Genomic DNA, 17,871 nt, shown 5'->3' with positions numbered 1-17,871 from the left:
GAATGCAACCCCTGTACCAAATATATTATATTTCTGCAGTTAATGGACTCAAATTTTAGTCTTTAGTGTTCACTAGAAGACCTTGCTGGTGGTCCGTGTGTGTGTGTGTGTGTGTGTGTGTGTGTGTAAATAGCACTTGTTGATGAATAGTCCCGTCATGTGTCAGAAGTTTGCATGAATTCTCTCAGCCCCTCGACCAATGGGAACGCAGACAGAGGATGTCAGGGACCGTCCCTATTCTCTCAGGCATGCATCTCCTGATATGAATATTTACATGCTGTCACACTGTTGCTCGGTGCTGAGATGCTCTCGAGCTACTAAACGGGAGATCTTTATAGAGCCGGACTCCTGGACAATGCTTCAGCCGTGGCTGGATGCCATCCTCAGCCCCTCCCCCTCTCCCCCGGGCCCCTCCCCCTCTCCCCGGGCCCCTCCCTTCACTTCCTCTTGTGCCAGTTGAGCTGAAAGAGCCACACACAAACAAGCCCACAAAGAATGGGGTGATGGGCGGGTAGAAGGAATGTTTCCAGGGTAACCTGCCTAAGCCCACTGAAGTCTCATGTTGCGTAACTATTGATCTAGCTCTCCACATATTAGGACAAAAGTTGTCAGTCTGTTAGTGTAGGACAACTGTTAGTGTAGGACAGAGGAGATCTTGTTTGAACTCGGGAATGGACTGTCCGTGCTGGCCTAATCTGATGATTCCACAATGTTCTCCCCCATGTCTTAAGAGATACTCCTTGTTACTGTAATATGTTTCTCTAGACTTTATGACAGCTGTTTAGTAATTGGCCAACTCACCCCGCTGAGCTACACACACACACACACACACACACACACACACCCTGCTCTCCCCTCCCTTCACCGTTTCCCTCCTCTGTACACATACCTCACCACCTTGCCTGCCGTTGTTAACAAACTACAGCTTGCCTGACGTCTTTAGTCTCTGAACTCTTCGTTTGGGGTTTATCCTCCGAGCTGGTGGGAGAAACACTCTGGAGTGAGAGAGGTGGGCGGCTGCACTCCACACAACACTACATCTCTCTCTCTCTCTTTTGTACACACCCTGGGCGCTATGGGTGGCAGTCTGTGGCCAGCGGGCACCGTCTCCTCCCCGAACAGAGTGGCCTCTGTGCAGGACGCGGGCAGCACCGAGACCAGGGCCCAAGCCGGTGAGTCCACCTTTCAGCACCAGTTTGGCTACTGAAGCTTGAAGACCAGTGTAAAAGATAAAGAGTACCTGCGTTCCCGACCACTAGGGGGCGCCTGCTGCAGCTGCAACTATTTCAAAAAGTTTACTTAAGTACTTAATAAGTAAAAACTTAGTGAATATCTGTGCATTCTTTCTAACCTCTAATTTATCAATCTTGAAATACACTAGTGTCCCATGGTATTCTAAACCACTTTCTGGATGTTTCTGGACCTCACGATTGAAGGATTTATCGAATTATATTGTTTGTAGGGTCAATATTTATACCTGTCGTATTTTGGCACTTTCACAATGTTTGCGAGAGGCAGGTTGCTCAGATTTGCGCTCTGTCTCATTCTCCTGCTCTGCAGAGTTTAAAGTGTTCAACATCATCATCCTGTCATTGGCCGCGTGCGCACTGACCATGGCGGCCGCCGTGTGCTGCGTGTCCTGCTGCAAGCGAAGGAGGTAAGACATCTGGGATCAGGAGTGCTGATGTGAGATCAGATGTTTGTGTTGGTCTTCACTAGGTTGTTGGGCTTATGTTGTTCTGTGTACCTCTGATGTCGTTTGGTGTCTTTTCTCCTTGTGACTGTGTGTGTATCTTGATGTCATATCCATCACTTGAGTCTTCTACCAGGGAGATTTTTGCCCGTCCTAGTATAGTGCTCTTCTGGTCAGAGATCGATGTTGTAACGCCTGGGTTCTGTTGGAGCCACTCCTCCAGTTTACGGGTCACCGCCCCGTCCACCCCCCGCACCACTGGGACTTTTAACTTTGATGTTAAACTTCCATGTTCTTTCCATTTCCTCTTTCCGTCCCTGGTGTGTTTTTTTTTTTTTAAGTTCTCATATTTCTTCCTTTGGGCGTTCCCCTTTACTTCAAACCGCAACATCTACTACCGCTGCTGTTTTCTGCGTCTTGCCCACTGCCGAGATGTCTGGATCTGGGTCTGGATCTGGGTCTGGATCTGCAGGTCCCACAGGATCTCGGCCTCGTTTGCTTCATTGTTCTCCGCCACACTGTGGTTCCTCCCATTGGGGTGTGGGGGGGGGGGATGTCCTGCTGGTTCCTGCATGTGTTCCTGTGTGTGATCCCCACCTCCTGGTTATGTCTGTTGCTGCAAGTTCTCTCTGCCAGTGTCCTCCATCGTACATGCGGTACTGGATCATCTCAGCGGTTCAGGTCTTGGGTCTTGGGTCTTGACTGGCATGGTGCTCCCAAGTACTTAGTACTTGATCTTGATCTGGCATGGTTGGTGTGTCTGTGCTGCTGTGATTAGAGACTCTTCAGATATTGGTAGGACCGTCTCCTGTCAGTAACCTCCATTGCATGTCAGTGGTATGTTCAATGGAGGGACGTGATCCTGCCATGACCTGTGGACTCCATGGTGCCCGAGACATGTTGTAAAGCGTGTGTGAATATTTCATACATACGCAGTATGTGTACAGTAAGCAGGTGCCGTTACACCCCGTCTCCTGTAGGTGGTGGAAGCGAGCGTGCGCGTACGAGAGTGCCGTGGCCGGCGGATCGGGGGAGGAGCTAGTGTGCGAGGAGGTGGAGAGGAGGCGGAGCGTCCGGAATATATGGACATTGCTATGGGAACAGAAGCCGCCCAGAGACGTCCACGAAATCTATTACATCTATAGCAACGCGCTGGCTGTCGGGCGGCAGGAGATGGCCGCCACCCCTCATGCCCCGCCCATACTGCTGGACTCGCCCTGCTGACCCCGCCGGTGACCCCGGTGACCCTGCCGGTGACCCCGGTGACCCGTGGAAGGTTCCATCTGAGACACGACAAGAGTCGGGTTTTTATGTTTGTGTTTTTAAGGGATGCAAAAAATCGATGGCAAAAATGCCAATTTAATGATTCACTTTTGTTTTATTGAACAATGAAAGAAGTGATGTGGATGTGCTTTACAAAGTAAGCATCAAGAGAAGCATACTCATGAGAGAGAGAGAGAGAGAGAGCGAGAGCGAGAGCGCATTATATAAGACAATGACAAAAAAGTCACTTTTCTGCAAAGATTAGGTCAGGGTTAATAAAAAAAAAAGACAATCAACTTTTACATGATTGGCTGGGTTTCCCTAATCAGCCAATCCAGTGCTTCCTTCCTGCCCTGCCGCTCCAGCTCTGCTCCAATTATCTCTTGGCATTTCCCATGGTAATCATTCAGCCAATCCCGCTGCAGGAGGAGAAAAACACATTTACTTACTAAAACAGGTATTCTGCTTTTAGATTAAGACAAAGTCAGACTCTTCAAGTGTCCGCTACTCAAAATCACAACATTAATACTAAATCATGAATTATTTTCTTCCGGCTTTCATTAGAGGCGGTCGCACTTTATCTCTGCTCCTGCACTCCCTCTGTTTCAGCTAGCTTAGCTTCTTTGTTTCGTCTTAGTTTCCTGACGTTGTTCTTCGAACTTTAGCAAAGAAAATGGATTTGATCAGGTGGTCTCACGCCTCTCACTGCTTACTGTCCGTGTTATCAATGCTTGTATGTGTTATGGGGATGTTTTGCATGCACACAGACTGTTGTCCTGTTCGCGAGAATAATCTGTGGTCATATTTTTTTGTCTCCTCCTAATGTTTATCTCTCTATGTTTCTCCCTAATCTGTACGGCGGCGCCCAAAGCGTGGCCACTCTAGGTTCTCGGTGCTTTAAAAGGTTTATCTTATCTTATACACATTTATATTTAAGCTGTTTGAATCTGTTCAAATAAAGTGAACTGTAAGCATGACACAGTGAATAATAATATTACAAGTAAACATACTGAACTGACTGTAAACTGTGGAGTGTTTGAAGGGATGAGGAATGTTCTTGTGATTTAGTGTGTTGTTCTTAAGCGAATGTATTGTGTGGGAGTGAATGTGTTGGTGTTTGTTTGGGTGAGCATTTTGTGTTTTGACTAGTTTGGGGTGAGTGTGTCATTGTGTTTGGGGTGAGTATGTTGGGGTGAGTGTGTTGGTGTGTGTTTCCACCTCTTTCTGTGTAAGCATCTCTGTGTTTATCATCTTCTGCTGGATGGGGACCAGTGTGAGAGGCTCAAACGTCAGACTGCCCCTGTTCCTGTAATTATACTGAGAGAGAGAGAAGGAAATCAATAACGACGTTTTCATAACAAGCCAAAAACATAAATGTGACACATTCCCAAAGAACGTTCCCGACAACTGGAAATGTTGATGAAATCCTGAAGGCTGGTACAATGAAAGCAGTGCCAAACCATATTTTAGTTTGTGGATCCAAACGCTACACATGTTCTTATATAGAGTTCTTACTTTAGGTTTTGTGGGAACAACCAGCACAACGTTTTCCAGTCGAATGCCAAAGGAGCCGTCCTCGTAGTACCCAGGCTCTGCACACAGGTCACAAGAGAGGGAGACGATGAAGCCTTCTCAAATCATTGCAGTGAATGGGGAAATGTTAGAGTGCCACCTACTGATATTAAATGGTATCACAGCAATAAAAATTCAATTCCGTATATATCTGTGACTGAGGGTACAAAAGACGTGGCAAAGCTCTGGCTGGCTGTGTGCGTGTAAGGGTGTATGGTCGTGTCCATACCGTCACTCAATATCATGCCGGCCTCCAGCGGCTCGTCGGCGAAGGTCTTGTAGCTGATTCCACATGGGCCTTCATGCACGTTGAGGAAGCAGCCCACACCGTGACCCGTGCCGTGCAGGTAGTCCAGCCCGGAGTCCCACAGGGCAGCGCGGGCGAAGGAGTCCAGCAAGTGTCCTAAACACACACGTTCAGTTCTGTTGCGTGGGATGAGTAACCGGTCGAATCAAAAGCCTAGCGAGGGCAGTGCTGTGACCCTCTTGCGCAGGGTGGACCCAGTTCAGGTTTCACAGCCAGTGGCGATCACATACCTTTGGTTCCGTTGGGAAACACTGCAGCGCTGACGGCGATGTGGCCCTTGAGAACGTACGTGAAACACTCCTGAAACGAAACACAAGCACAGGAGATGACTGACCTTGCTGCAATACCTTTAACGTACTGCAGAGGGAACCAGAGGACAAGGAGCCTTACAATGAAAGATCTATAACTATAGTTGGCTGAGGGGGCCTGTACTTAGTGCACACGTGCCTGTAAAGGGTCTTATAGGCAGTACGTTTCATAGATTTCAATGGCAATGTTAGTTTAGCAGTAGTCTGGTTCAAGGGCATCTTGAATTCTGGCCTATCTGTACTATTATCTAGAATGAATTCTGTGAACAAATGCAAATGTATTTGTAATACTTTAGCCTTTTGGTTAATCTACGGTGAGGAATCAACAGAGATCTGAACTCTTGAATTAGAGATCTGAATTACCTTCTCGTAGTCCGTGGGAGACCCGAAGTGCACGGTGCGGGTCACGTCTGTTGTTCCGTCCCTGTGAACGAGACACAGAAGCAGTCGGACGAACCTCAGCACGCGTGAGACGTCTCTGCACGTGTCTGGGTCCGGCTAACGGAAAAGCTTTACTCTCGTCAGAGCATGGTTCATGCACGAAACCTCTCATTAAAGCAAGAGAATGCCAAGCACACACCTGTGACCTGCCGGATCAGAACCGAAGATTTCAACTGGCAAACCGCGAACGTATTAAACGAACGAGGAGCGAACACGGTGCCATCACTTAACGAGCTCCGTCGCGTTGAGCGTCCGTGCCGCGCCGATCTAAATCAGGCTCGTCTATGTGCATAAGGGGCCCTGACGTGTTTGATGAACGTGAGCGGGTGACGTGGCGTGAACATACATGTACTGCGCCCCGGAGTCGATGAGGTACATCTCGTTAAGACACAGAGTCCGGTTGGTCTCCGGGAGAGGCCTGAAACAGCAGGGAGACAGTTACCACACATCAGCAGCATTACAACGTGGACTAGGATTATTTTACATGGGCAGAATCGGATTAACAAGAGTTTACTGATAGTGGATGATGGCTCCGTTCGGGCCAACGCTGGAGATGGTGGGGAAACTGAGGCCAACGAAGTCATTCTGTTGACTGGAGCAAAAGCAAAAGGGGTTTATATTCACACAGTGATCAGAACTTTACTAACTATGGATCCTTCTAGATTACGTTTTCAGTTCTAGATAAGTTTTCTCGGCATTGCTGACGGACATCTTAGGTCTTCTTGTGTAATTGCAAGACTCATTGCACAACTCAAAGAATCTCAAACTGAAAATCTCTCGGTCTGATCGGTTCTGAACTCCTCCAAAGTTTTTTGATGCTATGAACTCAAGTTGCACCTTGCAATGAAAATCATACTCTTAACCTTAAAATAATCCCTCAGTAAAAAAAAGCTAATAAGGGCCCCATTATCTTTTATTCACTTTTAAACATTTTAGCATTTTGAGGATTATTCCTTGCCAATTAAAACAAGTAACACACCAGAGATCACATCAAGGTCATACTGCCTGTGACCTTTCTTAAAGTAACAGCCAGGCTGAATCTGAGCCACAAGTTACACTTTGTCTTCCAGATTCTTGAAATAGTAACTGTGTGGTATCGTCCCCCTTAATAAAACCACAACCCCTCATATGAGAGCAGCAGACACTACTGAGGTGACGGGTGACCTGAAAGGTCGCCTGGTTGTACAGCTCACCTGCGAAATTCCTCTGCTTTATCTGCTGCTGACATCTCGGTGACCGTGCCTTTGGGAATCTAGAAAACAATATTGCCACCATTCTTAGATGTGATCTATTTGGCAAGATTCCCCAGCTGCCGTGCCCAGAAAAGTTGAGTCATGCTGATGGTATCATGGGACATTTTGGTGTTGTTCTATCTCTTTGGTACTTTGCGTCTTCAATACATATCTACCCAAATTCACCGATTACAACAGTTTGAGCAGCAGCTATTCAGCCTCTGTGCATATCTACAAGCACCTTTCTCAATGAAGGACCTATGTCCAAAGGTTTCTCAGAGATAATTGTATTATCTCCAACTACACAGCACTCAGCAATTTCCTTTGTGCAATCTTGAAATATGTTTTACACACGTCCATTAATAATCATTGTAAGTGTTGACGGGGGAGCGGTGAGGAGGTCTAACTGTGGGGCGGTGAGGAGGTCTAACTGTGGGGAGCGGTGAGGAGGTCTAACTGTGGGGAGCGGTGAGGAGGTCTAACTGTGGGGCGGTGAGGAGGTCTAACTGTGGGGCGGTGAGGAGGTCTAACTGTGGGGCGGTGAGGTGGTCTAACTGTGGGGCGGTGAGGAGGTCTAACTGTGGGGAGCGGTGAGGTGGTCTAACTGTGGGGAGCGGTGAGGTGGTCTAACTGTGGGGAGCGGTGAGGTGGTCTAACTGTGGGGCGGTGAGGTGGTCTAACTGTGGGGCGGTGAGGTGGTCTAACTGTGGGGAGCGGTGAGGAGGTCTAACTGTGGGCAGCGTGAGGAGGTCTAACTGTGGGGAGCGGTGAGGAGGTCTAACTGTGGGGCGGTGAGGAGGTCTAACTGTGGGGCGGTGAGGAGGTCTAACTGTGGGGCGGTGAGGAGGTCTAACTGTGGGGCGGTGAGGAGGTCTAACTGTGGGGCGGTGAGGTGGTCTAACTGTGGGGCGGTGAGGTGGTCTAACTGTGGGGCGGTGAGGAGGTCTAACTGTGGGGCGGTGAGGAGGTCTAACTGTGGGGAGCGGTGAGGTGGTCTAACTGTGGGGCGGTGAGGTGGTCTAACTGTGGGGCGGTGAGGTGGTCTAACTGTGGGGCGGTGAGGTGGTCTAACTGTGGGGAGCGGTGAGGAGGTCTAACTGTGGGGCGGTGAGGTGGTCTAACTGTGGGGAGCGGTGAGGAGGTCTAACTGTGGGCAGCGTGAGGAGGTCTAACTGTGGGCAGCGGTGAGGAGGTCTAACTGTGGGGAGCGGTGAGGAGGTCTAACTGTGGGGCGGTGAGGAGGTCTAACTGTGGGGCGGTGAGGAGGTCTAACTGTGGGGCGGTGAGGAGGTCTAACTGTGGGGCGGTGAGGAGGTCTAACTGTGGGGCGGTGAGGAGGTCTAACTGTGGGGCGGTGAGGTGGTCTAACTGTGGGGCGGTGAGGAGGTCTAACTGTGGGGCGGTGAGGTGGTCTAACTGTGGGGCGGTGAGGAGGTCTAACTGTGGGGCGGTGAGGAGGTCTAACTGTGGGGCGGTGAGGAGGTCTAACTGTGGGGCGGTGAGGAGGTCTAACTGTGGGGCGGTGAGGAGGTCTAACTGTGGGGCGGTGAGGAGGTCTAACTGTGGGGCGGTGAGGAGGTCTAACTGTGGGGCGGTGAGGTGGTCTAACTGTGGGGCGGTGAGGAGGTCTAACTGTGGGGCGGTGAGGAGGTCTAACTGTGGGGCGGTGAGGAGGTCTAACTGTGGGGCGGTGATGTGGGGCGGTGAGGAGGTCTAACTGTGGGGCGGTGAGGAGGTCTAACTGTGGGGCGGTGAGGAGGTCTAACTGTGGGGCGGTGAGGTGGTCTAACTGTGGGGCGGTGAGGTGGTCTAACTGTGGGGCGGTGAGGAGGTCTAACTGTGGGGCGGTGAGGAGGTCTAACTGTGGGGCGGTGAGGAGGTCTAACTGTGGGGCGGTGAGGTGGTCTAACTGTGGGGCGGTGAGGAGGTCTAACTGTGGGGCGGTGAGGAGGTGAGGAGGTCTAACTGTGGGGCGGTGAGGAGGTCTAACTGTGGGGCGGTGAGGTGGTCTAACTGTGGGGCGGTGAGGTGGTCTAACTGTGGGGCGGTGAGGAGGTCTAACTGTGGGGCGGTGAGGAGGTCTAACTGTGGGGCGGTGAGGTGGTCTAACTGTGGGGCGGTGAGGAGGTCTAACTGTGGGGCGGTGAGGTGGTCTAACTGTGGGGCGGTGAGGTGGTCTAACTGTGGGGCGGTACCTCTTTCTCCATCCACGCAAAAAGCTCACAGAGGGCCACAGCATCTTTGATCTGAAACGAGAGTTGGCACACGTGAATGTAACATTGCAGAACACGTGAATTTCATGCCACGGCAGTCATATGCACAGCTCAAGCCTGGGCGTGAAAGGTTGGAATGAAATAAAGCAAAAGGTTTGTAGCAAAATAGTGCCTGTCTGTGAGGGGGGGGTGTCTGCGCGGGAAGGCGTCTGTGGGGGGGGGGTACTTACGTGTGCTGTGCGCATGCCCTGTATCTCTGTGGGATTCTTCACTGCCTTGGCCAGACACAGTGGAGTGTAGGGGACTGGAGACCTGTGCATCTGAGACAGTGAAATCAGCTCCATAAGCAAGAGGTTTGAGACAGGCCCTGTTTTAAACATCTTCATGTTACTGTAACTGATCTGAGGTCGACTAATAAAATAAGCCCACTGTGGAAAATAATAGTCAAAAAAATATTTAAAATAATAAATAAAAAATAACGTATTAAAATCAGAGGTTTTTAAATGGCCATATCGAATTTAAATAAGAATCTGAACAAACAAAATCTGTTGTATTTCTTACAGAAGAGGCTCTAAGTAGTAACCATAACAGAATTCAGAATTTATAAATCATTCAGTCGAACACAGTATGTTAGTGTATGTTAGAGCAGACGAGTTAGTGAAGGGATTAATACGCCCATCCTACATATCTTGCATGTTTAAGCTCTTCGATGGTTGTCTCCAATGCCGTTTTATGCTAATGTATACAGATTTACTCCCAATATTTATGCTTTGTTCTTCGGCAAGTCTTACGCCTCCGTAATTCTGTTCCGTGCTGTGGTGTGATGTGTCTCGGGAGGGAAGATCCCAAGACTGAGGGTAGAGGACCTTGCTGGGCCGAGGGCTCTCCGCTCACGTCTCCGCTGCGTTTTCACGACCCTCACAGTCTAAAGTTCTGTGTACACTGGCTGCTGGTAGACTAGCATCTTTATGCTAGAAAACTATCTGCAAATATCCTACGCACACGAACCGAGAATCTGACGACGAACACATTTGCTTAGATGTCAGCACCTTTGATAAAATGTGTTTAACTGTTCTAGAGAAATAACACAAAAGAAAAAAACATCTGCACTCAGGATGGATACAGCTGTTATAGCGAGTCCAGCGAGAACAGCGTTTCAGACGGCAGGAAGCTGGTTGATAAGGGTACTGGAAGGTCTGGGTTACAACGTTTCAGATACTGATCAAGGACGGAGAGATTTTAATGGATGGATTAGCCACAAATGTCATTAAGTTACTGGCTGGAACCACAGTTCTGAGAGTACATAAAGTGAGAGACAGTCTGTGATCCTGGGAACAGTTTGATCACAAACTGCTGTCTGGCTTTGAGAATCTCACTAGTGACAACATTCATCACTCCGATGGACTCGTTGAGACCAGACTTGAGACGCTCGCAAAATAAAATGTGAGAATCAAAAACCAAAATATCTTACAGCAGGTCAGCATGACCTCGCGTAACTTCCTGTTTTTTACTTGCATTCATTATGACCTTTGAAACGTGGTTTCCTCTCACTCACTTGAGACGTGGTCTGAGAGAGACTGTTTCACCTTTCCCCACTCCATCCAGTCGGCCGACACTCCACTTGCTGTCTGACCTTCCCCTCCCTATATCCCCCCTGCCCCTCCCTACACCCCCCCGCCCCTCCCTACACCCCTCCTGCCCCTCCCTACACCCCTCCTGCCCCTCCCCACAACCCCCTGCCCCTCCCTACACCCCTCCTGCCCCTCCCTACACCCCCCCCTGCCCCTCCCACTCACCTTGGGGATGGCCTGGGTGAGGGCGCAGCTGGCCTTGTCACAGATCCACACCTTGTCCTTGGGTCCGAGGGTGGAGCAGATGGCCTGCAGCTGGTGGTGCACACGCTCGTAGGGGAGGCACTCCACACGCAGCTCCGCCCTGCTGGGCTCGGCCAGCTCCAAGTGCTCGCACACCGCCGGGTCCGCCACGCGCTTCTCATCCAGGAACAACCTGAGGGTCCAGGAGAACACGGCCAACAACCCTCAGCCACTCTCACCACCCACAGCCATTAGAGGGCGTGTCCAAGGACGCAGCGTTACCGTATGCTGTTCATGCCGATGATGGCATAGGCGAAGAACACAGGGTTGTATTCTATATCAGAGCCTCGCAGGTTAAACAGCCCTGCGGAGAAGAAAGACCAAACCTTCACATGGTTTAAACTAACGATACACCCCCAGCTGAAGCACTAATTATCTTCACTCAGCCCACTGGACATAGAGAAGACATCAGCCCAGTAACACTATTAAAATAATGCACAAGGTAATAACAGCTTATTAATGCATGTAATAAGACACACACACAAACTGAAGATTACTAATACACACATGCAATCTCGTCCAGGGCCGTCACGACAAACCAGGAGATCTTCCGTTCCGCCATCTTGCTCCTCAGCTGCAGGACTTTATCCTGCCAACTCAGACCTGTTCAGGATGGGCAGCAAGACATCACCTTCACGTATGAATCTCCAACACACATACATTACAATACATAACACTGCCACCGCACTACTAACAACATCTCAGTTATACTACTACTAACATCAGTACAGTTCTAATTTAATATATTCATGTTGAGGAACGTCTAAGTTCTAAGTATTTTATTTCTACGGTATAAAAGCTTGAACGATTGAACAATTTCAATAGAATTACATTCAAATTAAAAATTCAATTTAAGCATGGTAAGTAACTATCCTGTGAATTTCTCTCATCCCATGTATGATGAGACCATGTAAGGTAGAAATGTGTGCATGTATACACACAGAAAATCAGTAACTCTTCAGCTCATTAAAGTATGTGTGTCCTTACCCAGAACAATTAATGTGTTTGAGAGATTATAATGAGCAACAAAACTGATTGTGTGTGTGTGTGTGTGTGTGTGTGTGTGTGCGTACGAGAGTGTGTGTGTACGTGTGAGTGCATGAGTGCGAGTGTGTGTGTGTGTGCGCGCATGTGTGTGTGTGAGAGAGAGTGTGTGTGTGAGAGAGAGAGAGAGAGAGTGTGTGTGTGCATACTGACCGGTGTATTTCAGTCCCAGGACGCTGAGCGGTGCGCTGGGTCTGGCAGGTCGATCTTCCCAGACGATGTCGATGAGATTCTCCTGAAGAGCAACAAGCGAGTGTCCAGCACTTCTGAGGGCTTTAGACATGGTCTTCCACTGATCTGAAACACAGCACCCCCATAAACACAGCACCCCCATCACCACAGCACCAACACCCACACATCAACAGACCTCCAAAACATCCAAATCAATGACACACCAACATAGCCTAATAAGAAGTTTAATTTATATATCACCTAGGGGTGACCTGCTGCTAAGGATGCTGCTAAGAATTAGTTGTTACATTAAATGTCTTTGTTTTCGTTATATATGGCCTTTTGTCAAATAAAATCTTAAAATCTTCCTAATTTCTGTTAATAAATATTTTTAAATGATGTGTGCGCATTAAATAAATACATCACACCCTGCAGTTGCACAATCCAAACGAGCGGAGCTGAATACGCTACAGGATCAGCGTCCGCCCAGATTATAATGGCTACTAAAAAAAACTTCAAAAGTGTGGGAGTATTTTGAAAAAAATACAGATGAATCAAACAAAGTAAACAACCAACATGGCATACCATTTAAAACGCGTAAGAAAAAAAAAAAAAAACAGTTCAGCCGTTTGTCGTTTCGGTCGTGTCGTCTCGTCGCGGTGCATCTCGGCAAGTAGGCCTATAAATATTTTTTGTTTTTGTTTGCTTTTTAAACCCCGTTACTTGAACCTTTACTTATAATATTTTTTGCTGTTGTGTGGCAATTTTTTTATATTTTCAGGCAGGCATATTTTATTTAAATTATTTTAGACATTTTGCACAGTGCCTATCTGACAGTTCCATATGCGCACTGACGGCGACTTTTTTTTGTTAATGTTCTCTAACGTTTCATTAAAAAATAAATAAGTGTATATATATATATATATATATATATATGCTGAATAAAGCCAACCTACCATGTTTATTCATTTATCTGAGTGTTTTAAGTTTTTACTTTGAAGTGGAAAAAAGTCCTTAATGAGAACGGGATCCCGTTTAACGTGCTCTAGATAAAAAAACCCTGATTCGACTATTAGTCGACTAAAGGGAAAATCAGATTCGATTATGAAAATACTTAGTTGAATACACCTCTAATATCACCAAAAGGTACTGTAGAAGTACAAAAAAACTTAAAGTATAAAAGTGCAGTAGTAAGAATCTATAAATTAAGAACTAATCATCACAGATTTGCCCTCCATTTTAATACACCCAGATCAGCTCGAGCCCCCAGGACACTAGGGAGGGAACTCTGAAGCTCTCCTCAAACTCTGTGTGTGCCAACCTGGTCAGCCTGTCTTTCCCAAGAACAAAAATTCTGTGTTGTACCTAATGGAAAGTTTTTTGTTAACAAAAATATTGCAAATTGATTGCATTCGTCATTTAAGGATTCTAATGCAGAATGGAATGTATAATTAACCAAGGCAGACAGCTAAAAGTTAATTGGAGGGAGATTGTAGAGAGGTACATTTCTCATGCAACATTAACCAATTGTAAAGTGAGAGTTTAAAGTACACTTTCTGGGTATTTTAGCTAATGCTAATTTTAAAAGCAACTTAAATGCTTTCTATTTTATGTTTTTTCACTTCAGATATGCCAGAGGGTGCCAATACTCTGACAGATCAACTGTCTTTCATATCCTAACCAACTTGATACTGACCGGCAGCGATGATCCAGGGGTCGACCCCAACTCTGGAGTTTTCTGGCAGGACACTAATGAGCCAGTCCTCCTGGGACAACGTCTCCTTCAGACCTGGACACGGGCGCACAAATATATTAATACTCTAGAGCTCCTCTAAGGGTTTTTAGAGGCTTTAGGGCATGCAGATTAACATTAACTGAGTCACTTTAAGAAGATCAGACGACCCGTTCTGAGACCCAAAACGAACACACGTTACCTTTGGGTCACGACTGGTGGAAGCAGTGTAAATGTGAGAATGTTTCCAATGGCACGTTTGGCACATGGAAGGAGGCGTCGCCAGTCGTGGTTTGTGGGTTGAAGGTTAAGATTACCCATTTTCATTAGAGTCCAGTTGTTGTCCATCTGTTGGTTGGCCTGCAGGAAGTACCTCCCATCCGTCCACATGGCTGCGTGCTGATCCGTGACGATGGCGGTGCCTAAAAGCAGCCGGTGTACACAGGAAGACATGAAGGAGACGCAACACACACACACACACACACTAGACAGGGGACCAGCAGTGAAGCGCATGCAGTCAAGATTCCCGAGTTGTGGATAACTTTGTGCTGGCCACACAACACACACAAACATGACCTGTATTCATACCCACTTTCAAGTGTACTCGGGCCTAACAATCTCAGTTAATAGCCTTACAGACTGGGGACATATGAGGTGTGTGTAATAACCCTAGACTCTATTATCTAATGGGGTCAGTCATGTTGCATATGTGGTTTATATTAGGTAGCACTTTGTTCCTTATCTTTCATGCAGGTGTGTGTGTGTGTGTGTGTGTGTGTGTAACAAGGTTTAACAAGGTGCAAGGTTTCCATTGTGGCTTGGGTTTCAGACCGAGCAGTTTCCCCTAACTACCCCCACAACACCCTGCAAAGGGCTCTTTGTTTCGTGTGGTATTAACATGGTAGCTACGTGACAACACGACAAGTCAAAGCACTACGACAGAGAACGTCATTATCCAATCAGTCTGGGCGTACAGCGCCCCCTACCTGCCGATCCGTTGAAACCGCAGATGAACTCGCGTCTGCAGTCACAGGGAGCGATGTATTCACTCTAGGACACGAGAGGACAGAGACACGTGCGATGAAGTATTTACACCATTCACAAGTGTATTAGGTTTGTGTTTATGAGTGTGTCGGACTCCAAAGTGTCGGACTCAACATCAGATTCGTCTGGGTTTTTTTCCATTTTTATTTATGAATTTGTTTTGGGATAAAAGTTAATACTCTAAATGTTGGAATATATTATTTCTAACCCAAGTATAAATAAGAAAACCCAAAGAAAAATTGTTAAAAAAATTATTTATGACGATTTGAACTTGGTGCATTAGTATATATGGAACGATGATAGATGTTATTAGATATACAATAGCTGTGACACTTGTATATTTCTTTGCAAAAGTTAATGTATAGCATCATAAGCTAAAACTGATCGTAGATCAGAATCCTGGTAACTTAGAGGACGCTGCATGGAAGTCTAAAACATGACTCCAGGTTTATAATTACTGAGACCTAAAACTGCTACATGCTACATCCATGCAGTTGGTCATGTTTTGGCCCCCTTGCGTGTCTCAAGTCTACGTTTTGCTTTGTTCACACCTCTTTTGTAGCTCCGCCCCTTGTAAGTACGGGCAGCTGTTCCTTGTTTAGTTTGGATACTCTGTGTGTGTGCGTTTAGTCTCTTCATCTTGAGTTGGTTCTTGTGGGTCAATGTTTGAATGTTAGATCTCCTGGTTCAAGGTTCTTTGGGTTATACCCCACTGCTTTGCACACTATTGGCATTCTCTCAATGGGCTTCCACTAATTAACCCTGATAAGACACACCTGAAACCCATTTCAGGTGACTACCTCTTGAAGCTCATTGAGAGAATGCCAAGAGTGTGCAGTAATCAGAGCAAAGGGTGGCTAGAGACTAAAATATAAAACATGTTTTCAGTTATTTCACCTTTTTTTGTTAAGTACATAACTCCACATGATTCATAGTTTTGATGCCTTCAGTGAACCTACAATGTAAATAGTCGTGAAAATAAAAAAAAAAACCCATTGAATGATAAGGTGTGTCCAAACCTTTGGCCTGTACTGTATCTTAAACCCTGTTTTTATCTATTACATTATATCTGAATTATATCAGCTGTTCAGTTAATTCCAATGTGGACACTTTAATGGTTTTCAGCTGCCACAACAAGACGCACCATAAGATTAACACATTTTTGATGTTGTCCTGATTTTGACCTAATGTCCCTTACTACTGTCTATGCAGAACTAGATGGGGTTATGCATTATTGGCCTCTGTCTTGTCACTGGTTTTCAGTCCAGGTTGTGTGCTCAGGTGCGGTGGGTTAAGGGCTCTCACCTGGTGGGCGTCACCTGAGGGGATGATGTAAGCCTGGATGGGCTCGGTGACGTACTTACTGCTCTTCATCACCTGCCTCAGCTGCCGCAACAGCTCCACCGTGATCTTGGGGGACATTCTAGCGTCTGCCACGCATACACAGAGCACAAACCGTACACACATTAGAACCAATAAAGTATGCGTGCACACATCAGAACAAAAACGTCACAGCGCACACACACACACACAACAATACACTTTAAATGAGCCCTCCAACCAAAAAACAATAACACCACTAAATGCAAATGCAAATACCAGCAGGGAACAATTAGCCACAAGCTAACCTGATCTTCATTGACATTCATGGCAGCAAAAACCACTGTTGTAAAACTGAATAAACTCCCCTAACAAGGATACAGTAAATGCAAAACCCTCTCAGCCTGGACAACACTCACCAACCTAAAGACTACAAACTTTACCTGAGCTCATTTCTTCCTCTCTTTCTCTGAGATTGAACACCTGTCAGGTAACACCGGTCTAAATGTTGGACTGTGTTCTAAACTGTAACCTTTAAGTTTAATAAAACTGCCAATTGTCTCTGCCCTCTTGTTAAACATTGACTACTGGTAGTTCATCAGACACCAATTCCACTTCAAGATGATGCTGACAGTAGCATTAACAGTATATCAGCTATATTCAAAGAATATTCTTTTTTTTTTTTTACAATTTTTGGTGTTTATTATAACCTGCGTCGACTTTAACAAACATCTTCATAAACTATAAGCATGGACCATCAAATCATATGTCTGTCATTAAAACAATTCATTACGCAACGTGGGAGTTTGAGGTCAGTGCACTGTCCAATCACATCAACGGAAACACAGGCGTGATCACTGATTGGCTAGATTCTTGCACGACGCTCCACAACGGGAAAATAAACAAGCTGTCAAATTAATTGCCTCTTTATTTGACATTACCTAAACTACATATGGTAATGCATATTTAACTACCACACATGAAGTAGAGTTTAAATCCCTAATTGGCTCAAATGAGTTGCGTTTTTGAGGTGTGGTAAATTCCCATCGCCGTTAATCTGAAAAGGGAGGTTTCAAAGAACTTTCTTTAAAAAATATATTTGCACTTTTACTTATCAAAACTGTTGTCTTCAAGAAGAAAGTTCACGAAACAATGACAGAACTTCGTTTTTAACGCTGCTCCCAACACGCGGTGTGGCTCAACACGCCGAGGGGCAGCTGGCTAGCCACAGTGCTAAAGATAAGATACAAAAACATGCATTTATAGCACGCCAAACAACGTCCATGCCCAACGCAAACAATCTCTCTCCATTTTGTTAGTCGAGGTTACATGTCGTGATAACATAATGCTAAATATGTCGCGAGTTACCTTCGAGATGTGGTTGTTGATGTTAAAACTGCTATTTAAACTCTACCGTTCCTTGTGTTCATTTAGAAAACAGGAGGCTGCCATTACATAGTTGACGTATGCTGTCACGTGACGGACTCGCGCGTCCAGTCAGGTGGAGTGCGCGAGACTCGCCTTCCTTCCTTCAATAAGCACTGAGGTAGTGCGGGGCTTATGTTTGCCTAGTCCCTGTATATACTGCGAGGTGAAATTTAGGAATATTAGGCATTTAGGTTCACGTTTTCACTTAAAATCTATTTAAAAAAACTTT

The 17,871-nt window shown here is 46.5% G+C and overlaps 2 protein-coding genes across 7 annotated transcripts; one reads left to right on the top strand and one right to left on the bottom strand.

Moving 5' to 3' along the window:
• Nucleotides 1-743: 743 nt before the first annotated feature.
• On the top strand, nt 744-3,975 carry LOC143485597 (uncharacterized). Its single transcript, XM_076985089.1, has 3 exons — nt 744-1,172; nt 1,561-1,657; nt 2,674-3,975. The coding sequence occupies exons 1-3, from the start codon at nt 1,076-1,078 to the stop codon at nt 2,915-2,917; spliced, it is 438 nt and encodes a 145-aa protein (XP_076841204.1). The 5' UTR covers nt 744-1,075; the 3' UTR covers nt 2,918-3,975.
• xpnpep1 (X-prolyl aminopeptidase (aminopeptidase P) 1, soluble) lies at nt 3,238-17,722 on the bottom strand. Of its 6 annotated transcripts, none has more exons than XM_076985085.1 (21): nt 17,583-17,722; nt 17,320-17,447; nt 16,200-16,324; nt 14,837-14,900; nt 14,168-14,272; nt 13,815-13,907; nt 12,101-12,244; nt 11,411-11,506; nt 11,126-11,207; nt 10,826-11,036; nt 9,260-9,349; nt 9,012-9,062; nt 6,778-6,836; nt 6,099-6,176; nt 5,931-6,002; nt 5,507-5,567; nt 5,066-5,135; nt 4,758-4,931; nt 4,472-4,548; nt 4,175-4,273; nt 3,238-3,375 (listed from the first exon to the last, which is right to left on the bottom strand). In XM_076985085.1, the coding sequence occupies exons 3-21, from the start codon at nt 16,314-16,316 to the stop codon at nt 3,256-3,258; spliced, it is 1,863 nt and encodes a 620-aa protein (XP_076841200.1). In that variant the 5' UTR covers nt 16,317-16,324; nt 17,320-17,447; nt 17,583-17,722; the 3' UTR covers nt 3,238-3,255. The 6 variants fall into 6 exon arrangements, with proteins under 6 accessions (XP_076841200.1, XP_076841199.1, XP_076841198.1 ...); XM_076985084.1 differs by having other exon boundaries at nt 16,200-16,333; nt 17,326-17,447; XM_076985083.1 differs by having other exon boundaries at nt 17,326-17,447.
• Nucleotides 17,723-17,871: the final 149 nt, after the last annotated feature.

Source organism: Brachyhypopomus gauderio, unplaced genomic scaffold (assembly GCF_052324685.1).
Source record: "Brachyhypopomus gauderio isolate BG-103 unplaced genomic scaffold, BGAUD_0.2 sc37, whole genome shotgun sequence".
Classification (NCBI taxonomy): domain Eukaryota; kingdom Metazoa; phylum Chordata; class Actinopteri; order Gymnotiformes; family Hypopomidae; genus Brachyhypopomus; species Brachyhypopomus gauderio.
Note: the sequence above shows the minus strand (reverse complement) of the source record. Positions and strands in the feature narration are given on the sequence as shown.

What these genes read in the sequence shown, in the direction of transcription:
- xpnpep1 (XM_076985081.1), bottom strand. Translation starts at nt 16,361, where the DNA reads ATGTGTGTACGGTTTGTGCTCTGTGTATGCGTGGCAGACGCTAGAATG. An exon ending in CGGTTTCAACGGATCGGCAG is followed by an intron (nt 14,273 to 14,836) that starts GTAGGGGGCGCT and finishes GGCTGCTTTTAG; the next exon opens with GCACCGCCATCGTCACGGAT. An exon ending in CTCCCACGGACTACGAGAAG is followed by an intron (nt 5,136 to 5,506) that starts GTAATTCAGATC and finishes GTTTCGTTTCAG; the next exon opens with GAGTGTTTCACGTACGTTCT.
- LOC143485597 (XM_076985089.1), top strand. Translation starts at nt 1,076, where the DNA reads ATGGGTGGCAGTCTGTGGCCAGCGGGCACCGTCTCCTCCCCGAACAGA. An exon ending in CGAGACCAGGGCCCAAGCCG is followed by an intron (nt 1,173 to 1,560) that starts GTGAGTCCACCT and finishes CCTGCTCTGCAG; the next exon opens with AGTTTAAAGTGTTCAACATC. An exon ending in TCCTGCTGCAAGCGAAGGAG is followed by an intron (nt 1,658 to 2,673) that starts GTAAGACATCTG and finishes CGTCTCCTGTAG; the next exon opens with GTGGTGGAAGCGAGCGTGCG.